The 15589-nt window shown below is 65.5% G+C and overlaps 3 protein-coding genes across 3 annotated transcripts in view; 2 read left to right on the top strand and 1 right to left on the bottom strand.

Moving 5' to 3' along the window:
- Positions 1–730: 730 nt before the first annotated feature.
- On the bottom strand, positions 731–2284 carry AMIGO1 (adhesion molecule with Ig like domain 1). The gene has a single exon (XM_086627399.1). It carries the CDS (start codon positions 2282–2284, stop codon positions 731–733), a length of 1554 nt encoding a protein of 517 aa, XP_086483525.1.
- A 6662-nt stretch (positions 2285–8946) lies between these two features.
- GPR61 (G protein-coupled receptor 61) lies at positions 8947–10284 on the top strand. Its single transcript, XM_086627397.1, has one exon. The coding sequence runs from the start codon at positions 8947–8949 to the stop codon at positions 10282–10284; it is 1338 nt and encodes a 445-aa protein (XP_086483523.1).
- Positions 10285–11063: 779 nt separating this feature from the next.
- Positions 11064–15589, top strand: part of GNAI3 (G protein subunit alpha i3) — a 36147-nt gene continuing 31621 nt past the window's right edge. The window contains exon 1 of the mRNA XM_086627396.1: positions 11064–11186. Within this exon, the coding sequence (XP_086483522.1) occupies positions 11069–11186 (118 nt within the window). The 5' untranslated portion in view covers positions 11064–11068. The remainder of the gene's footprint in view (positions 11187–15589) is intronic.

The raw sequence follows: 15589 nt of genomic DNA, 5'->3' as shown, positions 1-15589 counted from the left end.
GTGAGGGCACAGGGCCAGGGGGGTGCGGGGGGTACCCCCATTTGGGGTGCTGGAGCCCCCAGGGTGCCACTCCCTGCAGGGTGAGGGGCTCTGCTTGCAGCTGTGGGTTGCACGGGGGCGGTCAGGAGGGTGTTGGGGGAGGGGGCTGCACCCTGTGGGTCCCCAAGGGGTGACATACCCTTGTGTGTCCCCCCCTGGCTGAGCACTGGCTGGGGTGGCACATGCTCCCCCAGCGGGACTCATGCTTCACGATACACATGCCGGGGAGGGCAGTGGGGTCGGGGCTGGCACCGCGGGGTGGGGGCTGGCACCACGCAGAGGGGGCAGCTGCCCTGCCGAAAAGGGACCCCCAGGGCCCAGCTCCCTGTGCTGCAGCCCATGGGTGCCCCCGGTGCTGCTGTCCCTGGGGGGGCACCTGCCAAGCTGGCCCGGGGGGGTGCTGTCACCAGTGCTGTCACCTGCAGTCCTGTGGTGCCCCCCCCAGCATGGGGGTCCCTCGTGGTCCTGCGGTGCTGGCATGGTGGCAGTGACCTTGGCAGAGGCCAGGTGGGTGGATAGCAGCGACCCTCGGTTCAGGGGGGGCGATGGCGTGTCACCCCCCCCAAGCTGGAGACACGTCGGTGGGGGTCCAGGCTGCCCCTCCTGCCGCAGCGTGTCCATTGGGGACAAGTCTCAACAGCGTGGGGGGACATGGGGGGACATCCCCACGATGTGTCCCCCCCCCCGCCCCTTACACCACGATGGGGGTGTCGGAGAAGACGGAGCTGACCGAGTCCGGATCCGACACCTTCCTCTGCATCTTGGGGCCATGCCGGGGGGGCGGCTGGGGCGTCCCCCCAACCTTGAACCTGCCGTTCTGCCCTGGGCCGGTGATGGAGGCCGAGCGGGACCGGCAAGGCTCCCCGGGGACACCGGCGGCATGGTTGGGGGTGGTGCTGAGGACCGAGGAGTTGATGCTGTCGTCACGGGGTGCCGGCGGCTTCTCGGTGCCGCGGCAGCAGCAGCAGCGGCACGGGGTGAGGTACAGGTAGATGAGGACCAGCACCACGCTGAGGATGCAGCCCACCAGCGTGGTGTAGGCGGTGTTGAGGGTGTCGTGGGGACCGTGCAGGGTGAAGTTGTGCACCAGCAGCTCCACGTAAAGGGTCTCGTTGAGGAGGGGACCCGCCACCCAACAGGCGTAGGTGCCGGCGTCCTCGGGGCGCAGCGCCTGCAGCCGCAGGCTGCCGTTGGCCAGGAGAGCGGCGCTGCCGTTACCCGCTTCCTCCAACACCCGTTCTCCTCCCGGCGTCACCCAGTGCCGGCTGCGCACCCCCCGCAACCGGGTGTCGCAGCTGAGGGTGACGGCGTCACCCAGGTGGGCTTCCAGCACCGCTTCCCGCGCCTCGCTGCAGTTGAGCGGCTGCTGGCCGGCCAGCGTGAGGATCCCGACGGGCACCGAGGCGGTGGGCAGCAAGCACCGTAACTCCTCCTGGAAATCCATCACGGCGCTCAAGCGGCGGCGGCGACCGCGGGCAACCAGCTGGAAAAGCGGGCAGTCGCAGACCAGCGGGTTGGCGTGCAGGTAGAGGCGGTCGCGCAGCCAGGCGGGCAGCGCCTGCAGCTCGCCGACGGGCAAGCTGCGGAGGCGGTTGGCCGAGAGGTCGAGCAGGGCCAGCTGGGGCAAGCGGCTGCCGTCGCGCAGCAGCTCCGACGGGAAGCGGGCGATGCGGTTTTGCCCCAGGTACAGCTTACGGAGGCGGCCGAGGTTGTCGAAGGCGGTGCGGTCCACGGTGGAGATCTCGTTGTTGTAGAGCAGGAGGACCTCCAGCTCGGCCAGGTCGCTGAAGAGGTTCTCCTCCAGCGCCCGGAGACGGTTAGAGGAGAGGTCCAGGTGCCGTAGGTGGGGTACGTGGGCGAAGGCTTCGGTGGAGACGAAGGAGAGCCCGTTGTGGCTGAGCAGCAAGGCGTGGAGGTGGGTGAGCCGCCCCGGCGCCCAGTCGGCGCGCAACCGGCTGACGTTGTTGTGGCTGAGGTCGAGGACGGCGGTGAAGCGGGGCAGCGGGGCTGGCACCGAGCTCAGCACCGCCTGCGAGCAGCTCAGGATGTTGGAGGCGCAGACGCAGCGCGGGGGGCAGCTCGCGCCCGCGGACCCCCACGGCGACAGCAGCGCCAGCGCCAGCAGCAGCGGCGGCAGTGGCAGCGGGGTCCCCAGCCCCCCAGTGCCCGCCATGGCCACGCTCCGTCCCACGGCGTCACGCGGGCGCGGGGGACGGGGCACCAGCATGCCCGTGACCCCTGGCATGGCGGGATGGGGTCACGGGGTTGGCTCACCCGGAGTGGCTTCGGTCACCCGGTGTCACGGCGGGCACCGGGCTAGCAGCTCACCTGCCATCCCGGCACGGGGTGGCCCGGTCGCCCGGTGTGGCAGCGTGGGGTGTCACGGCGTGCATCGGGCGCGCCACTCACCAGTGTCACGGCACGGGGCGGCTTTGGTCACTCCGGTCACAGCGGGCACCACGGAGGGGCTTCGGCCACGCGTGGGGTGGCTTTGTCACCCGCTGCCCGCCCGGGTCGCGGCTCGCCCCGTGGCTCCCGCCCACCGCAGCCCCGCTCCCCCCGCGCTGCGGCGGCGGCCCCGGCCCCCCCGCCCGGTTCCCCCCGGCCCCCCCGGCCCGGTCCCGGCCCTGCTGCGGACGGAGCCTGCGGGAGGATGCTCACCCCCCCCCCCCCGCCCCCCGCCGCTTCCCGGGGCGTTACCGGGGCCTGGTACCGGGGCCGGTGCGCAGGGGGGCGGGCAGGGGAGGCCGAGCGGAACCGAACCGAGCCGAGCGGAACCGAACCGAGCCGAGCGGGACCGAACCGAGCCGAGCGGTGCCGAACCGGGCGGAGCCGAGTGGGAACGAACGGAGCCGAGCGGGCCGGGCCGAGCCGGGCCGGGCCGAGCCAGGCCGGGCCGGGCCGAACCGCGACGAGCGGGCCGAGCCGGGCCGAGGCGAGCCGAAAGGGGCCGAAGCGAGCCGGGCCGAGCCGGGCCGAGCGGAGCCGAGCGGAGCCGAGCGGGCCGGGCCGGCCGCAGCGCGCACCCGCGGCCCCGGGACAGGGTCTGGGGGCGGCCCCGGCGCGGCGCACCCCGCGCACGGCCGATCCCCATTGGCTGCCGCCGCATCGCCCGCGACCAATGGCGACAGCGCCCGCTTAACCCCTCGTGGGCCGCGCATCGCCCCCCCGGCTGAGCCCCCACGGAGGAACCCCCCCCGGCCCGGGCATCGTCCCCGAACCCCGCGTCATCCCCGTCCCCTATACCTGTCCCCTGTGCCCATCCCCATCCCTGTGCCCATCCCCATTCCCATCCCCATCCCCCTCTCCATCCCCATCCCCCTCCCCCTTCCCATCCCATCTCATCCTCATCCTCATGATCATCCTCATCTCCATCCCCATCCCCATGCCCATCCCACCCCGATCCCCATCCCATCCCATCTCATCCTCATCCTCATCCTCATCCTCATCCTCATCCCCATTTCCATCCCATGCCCATCTCCATCCCCACACCCCTCCCAATCTCATCTCATCTTCATCCTCATCTCCATCCCAATCCCTGTCCCCATCTCCATCCTATCGCCATCTCCATCCCTGTGCCCACATCCTCATCCTCATCCCCATCCTTGTCCCCATCCCACCCTCATCCCAGCCCCAACCTAATCCCAAATCCGTCTGTGCTGCCCCAGCCCCTGCTTCATCCTGCTGTGCTGGCACCCAGTGGTTGCACTGGCCCACACTCCATGGCACTGACCCACACTCCGTGGCACCAGCCCACAGCCCTGTGGCACTGGTCCCCACTCCCGTGGCACTGGTTCCGACCCCATGGCACTGGCCCACACCCCCATGGCACTGGCCCACATCCCTGTGGCACTGACCCACACTCCGTGGCACCAGCCCACATCCCTGTGGCACTAGTCCCCAGCCCCGTGGCATTGGCTTCCACCCCATCGCGCTGGTCCCCACTCTTGTGGCACTGGTCCCCATACCCCGTTCCAGTCCAAATCTCCCAGTACCGGCCCCATCCCAGCGCCACCCTGCACCCCTGGGGTGTGTGGGGGACACATCCTGCCCTGGGATCCCCACCGAGGGGCACCCCTGCGTGCTGCCACCCCCAGCCAGGCAGGGGTGCCCATGCCCCCCCACCCCCCGACGCACACGGCCCTGTCTGTCCCTCCCGGGTGTATTTTTAGACACAAAACATTTGTGCTGGTTTTGGGTCCAAAATTAGAGGGAAAGGAGCTGAAACAAACCGCACTGAGATGATGCAGCTTTTTTTTTTTGGGGGGGGGGGACAGTAATTAAACGAAACATGGAGTGGGGTGTCCCCAGGGTGCCCCTATCACACCCCCCTCCATTCAGCTGCTCCCTGCACCCCGAAGTGTGCTCCCCCCCTGGTTGGGTGCCACCCCATGCTGTGCCCCCCCCCCCTCCCGCTGCCATCGTGTCCCCCCCCCCCCCGATTTTGTCCTTTGATCGTCCTCAATTTCTCCGCTTTAATCCGGGTGCTAATCCCTGCCCAGCACCCGCTGCCCAGCCTGGCGCCCACCCAGGACCCCCCCCTCCAAAACCGCCGCGGTTCTGTCCTTGTGCCACCGCTGTGGGGACCTGGGGGGGCACCCAGGGGTCCTGGGGGGAGTTGGCACAGCACCGCACTCCTGGTGACACACTGGGTGCCTGGCTGCGGGCGTGCGTGTGCTGGCACAGCTGGAGGAGCCGGTCAGCCATGCCAAGGTGCCCGGGTGCTGGGGTGCTGGGATGTTGGGGTGCAGGGGTATGGGTAGCCCAGGGTGCTGGGGTGCTCAGTATCAGGGTGCCAGGATGGTAGGGTGCCACACACATGAGTACTGGGGTGCCAGGGTGCTGAGGTATCAGGGTGCCAAGATAATGGGTACTGGGGTGTCAGGGTGCTGGGGTACTGGGGTGCCAAGATAATGGGCACTGGGGTGCCAGAGTGCTGGGGTACCGGGGTGCCAGGGTGCTGGGGTGCCAAGGTGCAGGGGTACTGGGGTGGCAAAATAATGGGTCCTGGGTTGCAAGGGTGCTGAGGTGCTCAGGTGTTAGTGTGCCTGGGTGCTAGGGTGCCAAGAAAATGAGTATTGGGGTGCCAGGGTGCTGGGGTACTGGGGTGCCAAGATAATGGGTACTGGGGTGCCAGGGTGCTGGGGTATTGGGGTGGCAAGATAACGGGTACTGAGGTGCCAGGGTGCTGAAGGACTGAGGTGCCAGGGTGCTGGGGTACTGGGGTGGCAAAACAACAGGTCCTGGGTTGCAAGGGTGCTGAGGTACTGGGGTGCCAGGGTGCTGAAGGACTGAGGTGCCAGGGTGCTGGGGTACTGGGGTGGCAAAACAACAGGTCCTGGGTTGCAAGGGTGCTGAGGTACTGGGCTGCCAGGGTGCCTTGGTGCTGGAGTGCCAAGATAATGGGTACTGGGGTGCCAGGGTGCTGGGGTACTGAGATGTTAGGTTGCTGGGGTGCCTGGGTGTTGGGATACTGGGGTGCCTGGGGACTGGGGTGCCGGGGGTGCCAGCAGTGCCAGGGTACTGGAATGTCAGGGCACCATAAGCCCCATAACGCCAAGGCAGCCCCCCAGCCCACCCACTGCCAGCCCCACTGGGGGTCTGGGGGGCTGTAGGATGGGGGCCAGCAGCCAGCTCCTTTTCGGGGGGCAGCACCTCCCTGGGGGGAGCTGGGGGGGGGGAGGGAGGGTCCAGTCTGAGCCTGCACGAGGGCACCCTGAGCCTGGCACGGCTGGGGCAGAGGGGCCAGGGGTGCACAGGGTGCCCCTGGGGCTGGGGGGAGTCTCCCCCGTGGCTGCGGGGGGAGGACGGGAGGAATTTGGAGGCAGCAGTGGCTCAACCCCCCCGGGCCTGAACTATTGATGCTCAGGTGGCAGGACATGGCAAAGCCATAAATGCCAGCGCTGACACCGGCGTGACAGGCAAGAGCAGCCCTGGCTCCCTGCCTCAGTTTCCCCAGGGAGGAGAAACACTCTCAGGGCCCCCCCCTCCCCCCCATTCTCAGGATGCACCCCATGTGCTGGGGGTGGGGGCTGCGAGACGCCCCCGCTCCCCTTTCTGGACACTCAGAGTTGGGGAGCGATGCCAGGTCCTTCCTGGCACGGGGGTGCTGGTGGTGCTCTGCACCTCCTCACCGCACGACACCCCCAAAACACCAGGGTGCTGGGGGCGGGTCGGCACGACTGAAGCCCTGCTTGTATCAGGGGCTGGTGGGCTGGGCAGCCATGACGGGTGGGCACCCAGGGTGAGGTGGGCACCCAGAATAGGATGGGCAGCTAGAATGGGGTGGGCACGCAGAATAGGGCGGGCACCCAGAGTGGGGTGGACACCCAGAATAGGGTGGGCATCTAGAATAAGGGGGGCACCCAGGGTGGGGTGGGAAACCAGGGTGGGGTGGGCATCTAGAATAAGGTGGGCAACCAGAATAGGGTGGGCACCTAGGGTGGGGTGCGCACCCAGAATAGGGTGGGCACCTAGAATAAGGTGGGCACCCAGAATAGGGTGGGCACCTAGAATAAGGTGGGCACGTAGAATAAGGTGGGCAACCAGAATAGGGTGGGCACCCAGAGTGGGGTGGGCACCCAGAATAGGGTGAGCACCTAGAATAAGATGGGCAACCAGGGTGGGGTGGGCACCCAGGTTTAGGTGCCCTCCTGGGTTTCGGTGCATACACCAGTTACCAAGACAAGGGGGGTCCCAGTGCTTTCCCCCGCCCTGGGGAGCAGGACCGATCCCCGTGCTCAGCTCCTGGCTGCCCATAGGACGGACGCGGGGCAGGCAGGGGGGATGTGGGGCAGGATGGGTGCCCCCGTGGTTTCCCTGGCACTCCCGCTCGCCGGAGGACCGTGTACCGGTATGACTGGTACCCGCGGTGACCGGGCAGCCACCAGCAGCCGTCGCCAGGCCCCAGTACGCCGGGACCGGTTCACTCGAGGTCCCGCGTTTCTAATCTGGTTTGGATGGATTTATTTTTGGGTCCTGGTAACCTAGCAATGGGCACGTGACGCGCGGGGCCTGCGGCATGGGCACGCGTCGCCCGCCGGCCGCTGGCCACCCTCCGCGACACAGCCCAGGGATGGGGCCCACTTGGCCACGCGTCCCACCCCCAGCCCCGGTGGGATGGGGTCCAGGGCACTGCCAGGAGGAAGTTCACAGCCTGGGCAGGCTTTTTGGGGGGTGCTGTTTTTTTGGGAGTGATGGGGACCCCCCTTGTAAGCTAAAGGCTGTGCCCTGGGGAAACTGAGGCACGGAGCATGGCAGTGGTGGCAGGGGCACTGCCACAATCCCAGTTGCTCCCTTGCTGAACTGGGAGCAAGGGAAGGGGCACTGGGCTGGGGGTGGGCAGAGCTGGGGGGCTCTGCGGCTCCTTTGAGTGGCCCCCCAGCCCTGGGCATCCCCCTGCACCCGTCCTCATCCCCATTCTGTGCCCCCCACTGTGGACCTACCCCCGTCCCCTCCTTCCCCCACCCCCCACCCCAGGGTGCCTCTCGCGCTGCCAACCCCCCCTCCCCGAACCCCCACTTTGCCTCCCCACCCCATGGCCCCCGAGGGGCTGCTCTCTCCCATCTCCCCCCCAGCCCCTCCCATTGACCCCCCCAGCCCCTTCCCAGCCCCTTTGCGTGGCGACTGGGGAAACCGAGGCCCGAAGCAACACACGGGGCAAAAAACAGGGGGGCACCTACCCTCTGTCCCCCATCCCGGGGGGGCCAGAGCCAGGCTCCAGCCAGCCGCGACCCCCGCTCCAGCGGGGCCGGGCCGGGGGGGCCGTGCCCGGGCACCACCGCGCTGGCGGGCGGCGCTTAGGACCCAGCAGCCGGGCGGGTGCGGAGCATCCCTCGCCGCAGCGGCCCCGGCCCCGGCCCGGCCCCGAGCATCCCCGCCCGGCCCGGGGCCCCCCCGGCCGCCCCGGGGCCCCCCCGGCCGGCCCGGCCCCCCCCGGCCTCCGCCCGGCCCGCGGCCCCACCATGCAGCCCCCCAGGGTAGGTGCCGCGGCCGAGCCGCCCCGCCGGGGCCATGCCGGGGGGCGAGGGGGGGTGGGATGCGGCCGGGGGGGGGACACCGGGGGGACCCCAGCCAGCGGCATCGCCCCGGGGAGCCGGGGATGGGCGGGGGGGGGCTGGCAGGGGAGGGGGCCCCGCTGTCTGCACCCGCTGCCCATCAGCGACGCCCCCCACCCAGGGCTCCCTGGGGTGCTGGGGATGGGGACACCCACCCGCTGGGGAAGCACCCGTGGTGGGGGGCTCCAGGGTGGCCCCCAGACCCCCACCCGCACCCCGGGCTTTGGTTTGCAGCCGGTGGCACCCATTGGGGTGGGTGGGGGTGCAGCACCCATCCCAGGGAATGGGCTGGGGGGGGGGGCCCTGGAAGTGCAAGGGGTGAAGAGAGGCGTCCGGGGTGCCGGTGACCCCCCACCCACACCCGTGACCCGTCAGCGTCCTCGGGCTCTGGGTGGAGGATCCCACTGGGGTGCTTCGGGTTGAAAGGCTGGAGTTTGGGGGCTTCAGCCCCAGAACTGCTCATTTTTGAAGGGAACGAGGCTTTTGGTTGAGGAAGGGATTTGGCAGCGGGGAGGGGGCATGGAGGGGGACCCAGGGGCGATGGGGGCTGCAAACGGGCTCTCGCGGGTGCCCCCAGGGTCGTACCCCCCCACTGACAGCTCTACCTTCCCTGCAGGTGCCCGGCGCTGCCCGGCAGCGAGGAGCGGGGAGATGAGCGGGGCCGGGGGGCACCCGTGGGTGCTCTGAGTGCCACCACCACAGCAGTGCCCGTCCCTGGACCACGAGCTGGGGCCGGCGGCAGGAGGAGGGTGGGTGAGGATGTGAGCCGCCCTGGCAATGCCCAGCCACCCCGCGCTGGCCGCCCTGAGGATGGGCGATGGGCCAGTGAGCACCGGCGTGGAGGCACAGGATGGAGCCCTCCCTGCCTGCCCCGTGGGCCTGGAACGGCTCTAGGGGGGCACGGGGGCTCCAGCCCCCCCCGGGCCCCATGCCCCCCAACAGCACGGCCGACGGCAAACCCAAAGACGTGGCCTCCAAATCGGTGGGGCTCTTCTTCATGCTGCTCATCGACCTGACGGCCATCGTGGGCAACGCCGCCGTCATGACCGTCATCGTGAAGACGCCGGCGTTGCGCAAATTCGTCTTTGTCTTCCACCTCTGCCTGGTGGACTTTTTGGCCGCCCTCACCCTGATGCCGCTGGAGATGCTCTCCGGCTCGGCCGTCTTCGACAGCCCGGTTTTCGGCGAGGCCATGTGCCGCGTTTACCTGTTCCTCAGCGTCTGCTTCATCAGCATGTGCATCCTCTCCATCTCCACCATCAACGTGGAGCGCTACTACTACGTGGTGCACCCCATGCGCTACGAGGTGAGGATGACGGTGGGGCTGGTGGCCTGTGTCCTCGTCGGCGTCTGGCTCAAAGCCGTGGCCACCTCCCTCATCCCCGTGCTGGGCTGGTTGTCCCCTGACCGCCCGCCGGTGCCCGCCAGCCGTGGCTGCTCCTTGCAGTGGAGCCGCGGTCCCTACTGCAAGTTCTTCGTGGTCTTCTTCGCCGCTTTCTACTTCCTCCTGCCCCTCCTCATCATCGTGGTGGTCTACTGCAGCATGTTCAAGGTGGCGCGGGTGGCCGCCATGCACCACGGCCCCCTGCCCACTTGGATGGAGACGCCGCGGCGGCGCTCCGAGTCGCTCAGCAGCCGCTCCACCATGGTGACCACCTCGGGAGCCCCTCGTACCACACCGCAGAGGACGTTCGGGGGAGGCAAGGCAGCCGCCATCTTGCTGGCCGTGGGGGGCCAATTCCTCTTCTGTTGGTTGCCCTACTTCTCCTTCCACCTCTACACCGCCCTGAGCGCCCAGCCCTTGGTGGGGCCGGCGGCTGAGACCGTGGTCACTTGGCTCGGCTACTTCTGCTTCACCTCCAACCCCTTCTTCTACGGGTGCCTCAACCGGCAGATCCGGGGCGAGCTGGGGCGGCTCCTCACGTGTTTCTTCAAGCAGCCGCCCGAGGAGGACCTGCGCTTGCCCAGCCGGGAGGGCTCCATCGAGGAGAACTTCCTCCAGTTCCTCCAAGGCACCGGCTGTCCGGCTGAGCCGCGGCCTCGCACCCCCAGCCCCAAGCGGGACCAGCCCCCCATGGATTTTCGCATCCCGGGGCAGATCGATGAGGACGCGGCCGAGGGGCCGGAGCGGCGTGGTGGGGACGGGGTCTGCGTGCCGGTGGTCGCCTCTCCCAAAGCGGAGCTGTAGTGCTGGGGGCGGCGGTCTGGGGGCAAACATGGCTGCAAGGGGAAAGCTGGTCTGAGCGTCTTGCTGGGAAGGGCGGGGGGTCTGCGCCGCTGCCACGGGGGCTCGGGGCCACCAGGTTTGGTGGCCACAAGCCCAGGAAAACTGCGTCATGCCGGGGCCGAGCGTGGCAGCCGGGGGGGGCTCGGGTTTTGGGGCACGGGGGGGTCTCCTCAGGGCCCCCTCGCCCCCGTGTGGCCCCCATCGAGGCGGGAGACGAGGCCACCCCTGGCATCCCGGGCCCTGCGCCTGCCCCACGGCTGTGGGGCCGAGGCCCCCCCAGGGCTCCGGGGGTGCGGGGCCGGAGCCCCCCGCATGGGGTGAGCGTGGGGCAGGCGGTGGGGGGCTGCGGCCGTGGGGTCGAGGCAGCCGCGGCCCCCCCGAGTGGCCTCCCCCCCTCAGAGGACTACAACTCCCATCATGCCCCGCTCCACCGAGGCGGAAGTAGGGCGGTTTACCCCCTCTCACTCCCGTCACGCCCCGCTCTACCGAGGCGGAAGCCCCGCCTGCCGCTCCCAGCACGCCGCGCGAGGACTGCACTTCCCGGCGTGCCCCGCGGCGCGGCGACCGGATATCCGGAGCCGCCTCAGGGAGCCGCCCGCGCCGAGGGAGGCGAGAGGCGCAGCGCCGGGGCGGCCCCGCTCCGCTCCCTTCGCGCTCCGGTTCGCGGCGGCCCCCGTCCGCCGGGCCCCCCCCTCCCCTTCCCCCCACACACCGCCGGGCCCCCCCCGGCCCCGCCGCCGCCGCCATGGGCTGCACGCTGAGCGCCGAGGACAAGGCGGCGGTGGAGCGGAGTAAGATGATCGACCGCAACCTGCGGGAGGACGGCGAGAAGGCGGCCAAGGAGGTGAAGCTGCTGCTGCTCGGTGAGGAGGGGCCGCGGGGGGGGGGGTGGGGGGAGTCGGGGCGGCGCGGAGGAGAGTGTTGGGGGACGGGGGGACGGGGAGGGTGACGATGAGGGTCTCCCGCTCTCAGGAGGGGGCCCGGGGGGGGTGAGGACGGCAGAGGTCGGAGTCTGTGGTGCCGCGGGGTGTGTACAGCGAGGGGGGGCTTGGGGGGGATTTAGCGAGGGGGTCTGTGGGTCTCCTGGGCTCAGGAAGGGGCCGGAAGGGATGGGAGAGGGCTGGGACGTCCCGGGGTCCCGCGGGATTTGAGAGGACCGAGGGAGCTCTGCGGAGAGGCGCCGGGAGGGCGGAGGGCTTTGTGGGGTCTCTGGGGCCCGCAGGGGGCGAAGGAGCCGCGGGGAAGGAGACCTGAGGCTTTGCCGGGCTCAGAAGGGCTGTGGGGGGGTCTGAAGAGGTCTTTGAGGAGAGGAGGAGGGGGTCCGCGGGGGTAAAAGGTCTTTATAGAGGGCGAGTAGTGGGGAGAGGGATGGTGGGGGGGGGGGGGCTGGGGAGGGTCCAGAGGGGCCTGAGGGATCGCTGGGGGGCAGGGGGGGGGCTGTGAGGAGGACCAAGGGCTGCGGAGGTCCCTCCCGGAGGGACAGGGAGCCCAGGAGACAGAGGGCTCTGCTCTCCACCGGGTCCCTGACCCCAGTATGGTCCTGTCCTCATACCCCACCTCGGGTCCCTGATCCCCCTTCTCAGGGCCAGAGGGGAGGAGACAGCCTGTCCTGGAGGGGTGAGGGGGGTGTGCTTGTCCCGGGGTGGGGCTTTTCCCAGGCCAGCTGCTGCCTGACAAATAACTCTTCTGTTTCTAGCCTGGATGTTACCAGTGCTCCCTCCTGGGGGCCTGTCCCTCCCCAGTGGCTTTGGGCTGAGACTCTGGGAGTAGAAGGTGCTCGTTGGGCTGGCGTAGGTGCCCTTTCATCTTGGGGTTTGTGGGACGGAGAAGGAAGGGAGCACTCATGCTCGTGGAGTATGTCGTTGGGTCTTTGGCTGTTACGCTTTTTGCTTGTTATGGGATCATGAAATGAAATCCTTTTGTCAGGTAGTCAGGGGGAAGTGCCCCCTGGCACCCACGTTTCTCGGGCCAGAGGTGCCCACGCTGGCGTGCGAGCTGCTTTGGAAGGGGTGTGGTGATCACGCAGGGCTCTCTGTGCCACAGATCTTCTGATAGGATCCGACTTTGCACGGAAGGTGGTTTCAGTTCGGCGTGCTCCGCTGTAGCTGAGCGGGTTCTGCAGAGCTTGCAGGAGTGTGAAACCAGTGTCATCATCACTGCCCCAGTGCGGGCTCTGTGTGTGCAGGCAGCCCGGAAAGGAAGTGTCGCTTCTCCCTGGTTTTATTTTTTTTCCGGCTAATATATGTTCGTGGGTTTTAGAATCATAGAGTCATGGAATGGTCTGGGCTGGAAGGGACCTCAAAGATCATCCAGTTGCAACCCCCCTGCCATGGGCAGGGACACCCTCCACTACACCAGGTTGCCCAAAGCCTCATCCAACCTGGCCAGCCCCTAGGCCAACCCCAAAACCCTTCTGTTTTGAGAAGAGCTGAATGGAATATTTCTCTTGAGAAGAACTAGAGGTTCTCCTCAGAAGAGAACTTTTCCTGTACTTGGTCCACATTTGAAAGTTCTGGTGGGTGATAACTAACTGGAGCACAGAGGAGGCAGGAGCTGCCCATCTCCAAAGTCTGCTGGATACAGACTGGCTCCTGTGCTGTTTCTTTGCAGCTTCACGTGAGCTCAGGACCAGGCAGCGCAGCGCGGGGTGGTAGGTGGACCATCTGGTCATGTAGGTCTTCCTCTTCCAACCTCTGGGTTGTTTTTTTTTTGTCATACTGACGTTTTCCATCTCGGCGGAGACAGATGGAGTTGGTGAGGACCAGAACAATGCTGTTGGGTGTCTCCTGTTAGAACAGGACGTGTTAATGAGCTATTCTGCTTTCCAAGTGATCCTTGTCCTAAGAATGCCTTTTTTTATCCCTCTATTTAGCCTGTTTTTACTTGCCCCCATGCAGGAGGTGCTCTGAGGTTTGTGATCTCGTGCGTATGTAGAAAATTTCTTGGCCGCGTGTCAAGATAATCCTTTGTTCTCCGGGGGTTTGTTTTGGTGTTTGGAAGCAACGCTTGCAAATTCTCTGGATGGAATAATTCTTCCTCTGTGTTTTCGTGTGTCAGGTTCTTTCTCTGAGGTGGGGATGCTGAAAAGGCACTGAGGGCTTCGGGGCCAAGACTGTCCGACCTCGTCAGCAGATGAGAGTCGAGGGGGTATCCAAAAGTTTGTGCAGTAACTGGTTTCAAAGCACTAGAGGCCAGGTGAGGCTTTTGAAAGTACAAGCAGCAGCTGCCTTTTGGACTTCTGTTGGCTTTGGATGGCAGCAAAACACCTGATTGCTGTGCTTCCGAGCGCGGATGCTGGAGAGGGACTTTTACAAGGGCGTGTAGTGACAGGACACGGGGCAATGGCTTTAAACTGACAGAGGGGAGATTTAGATTGGATATAAGGAAAAAATTCTTTCCAATGACAGTGCTGAGGCACTGGAGCAGGTTTCCCAGAGAAGCTGTGGCTGCCCCATCCCTGGCAGTGTTCCAGGTCAGGCTGGATGAGGCTTTGAGCAACCTGCTGTAGTGGAAGGTGTCCCTGCCCATGGCAGGGGGGTTGGAACAAGATGCTCTTGAAGGTCCCTTCAACCCAAACCTTTCCATGATTCTTTGTCTTCAGATAATGACTTGTGCACGTCGTTACTCCAGAGGAGCTCTTCTGGAATAGTTGGACTTGCACAGTGTGACACTGGAGCAGTGATCTGTATCTACACTCATTTAAAAATTCCCACCCAACTCTGTCTCAGATCAGGTTTGCACCTGGCTGTAACCTGCAATCTCTCTCAAATGTCACAGTTTTCTGGTCTTAAATATTGGTGTACGGATTCCCGGTGATCCAAGGGAACGCTGGAACACGCTCTCCCTGCGTGCAGCTCTGTTGATGTGCAGGTGAAGCAGAGCAGTTAATTGCCAGAAGAAAAATACCTGTGGTGGGAACAAACCTTTCTGTAAGGCAGCGATGGAAAAGTTCATGTTTTTTTTTTCCATTGTTCAAACAAGCATTTTCTTTCATAACGTGGTATTAAAATGTCCAGGACACGTAGTGTCCCGTGTCATTAACTGGTTGTGAGAGATCATGGGGTGGTTTATGTAACTGGAACAAGCCTCTTGCACCGCTGCTGATGCGGTGAAATGAATACTGCGTTCAGCTCTGGAGTCCCCAACATCAGAAGGACATGGAGCTGCTGGAGCGGGTCCAGAGGAGGCCACGAAGATGATGCGAGGGCTGGAGCACCTCTGCTATGGAGACAGGCTGAGAGAGTTGGGGCTGTTCAGCCTGGAGAAGAGAAGGCTCCGGGGAGACCTTCCAGCACCTTCCAGTACCTAAAGGGGCTACAAGAAAGCTGGAGAGGGGCTTTGGACAAGGATGTGTAGTGACAGGACACAGGGTGATGGCTTTAAACTGGAAGAGGGGAGATTTCGATGGGTTCTAAGGAAGAAATTCTTCCCTCTGAGGGTGCTGAGGCACTGGAGCAGATTGCCCAGAGAAGCTGTGGCTGCCCCATCGCTGGCAGTGTTCAAGGCCAGGTTGGATGAGGCTTTGGGCAACCTGGTGTAGTGGAGGGTGTCCCTGCCCATGGCAGGGGGGTTGGAACTGGATGATCTTTGAGGTCCCTTCCAACCCAACCGTTCTATGATTCCATGATTCTAAGTTTAGAATAAATATATTTCCTTATATATATTCCTCCAATGAATTTTGGAGGCCGTACGCCCTTCCCCAGCTCCGTTAAAATAACTGCCCTGGTTTGGGCCTTGCAGGATTGTGTGGGCTGAGAAAAGGCTCGTGCTTGCACAAAGGGTTGTTGCTCTTTCCCAGCTCCGCTGTTATCCCAGCCTGGGTGTTGGGAGAGCTCGGCGAGTTAGCGACAGACCCAAAGTCAGGAGGGGTTTTGTGCCTTTGGCTTCATCCCCTCTTCCATAAACCTCACGTTTTCTCGGCGGGGGGGGTTCAGCTGTGCGCTCCCTTCTCCCAGGAGCTCCTGGTTGGATGATGGCAGCACTTTGCAGCCAGGAGGTGGTTCGGATGCTGGTGGAGACGATCCCAGTAGCTCGATAACTGCGGGATTGCTGGGGTAAAGGTGGTACTGGAGCTGTGCGTGTGACATCCCCTCCATGGGGATTTCAAGTGGCTTCATCACGTTTCTCTTTCACAACTCTGCATCTTGAGCAAACTCCAAAGCTTTTGGTTTTTAATAAAACCCAAATAAACCTGAGCATTGAACAGCGGCTGACCCGAGGCCGTGCCAGCCCCTGCCCACATGATGTGATTTTCGTGCCCGTGTGC

The sequence above is a fragment of the Tauraco erythrolophus genome, chromosome 27, assembly GCF_009769465.1.
Source record: "Tauraco erythrolophus isolate bTauEry1 chromosome 27, bTauEry1.pri, whole genome shotgun sequence".
NCBI lineage: Eukaryota > Metazoa > Chordata > Aves > Musophagiformes > Musophagidae > Tauraco > Tauraco erythrolophus.
Note: the sequence above shows the minus strand (reverse complement) of the source record. Positions and strands in the feature narration are given on the sequence as shown.

Coding starts and splice junctions, on each gene's coding strand:
- GPR61 (XM_086627397.1), top strand. CDS start 8,947: ATGGAGCCCTCCCTGCCTGCCCCGTGGGCCTGGAACGGCTCTAGGGGG.
- AMIGO1 (XM_086627399.1), bottom strand. CDS start 2,284: ATGCCAGGGGTCACGGGCATGCTGGTGCCCCGTCCCCCGCGCCCGCGT.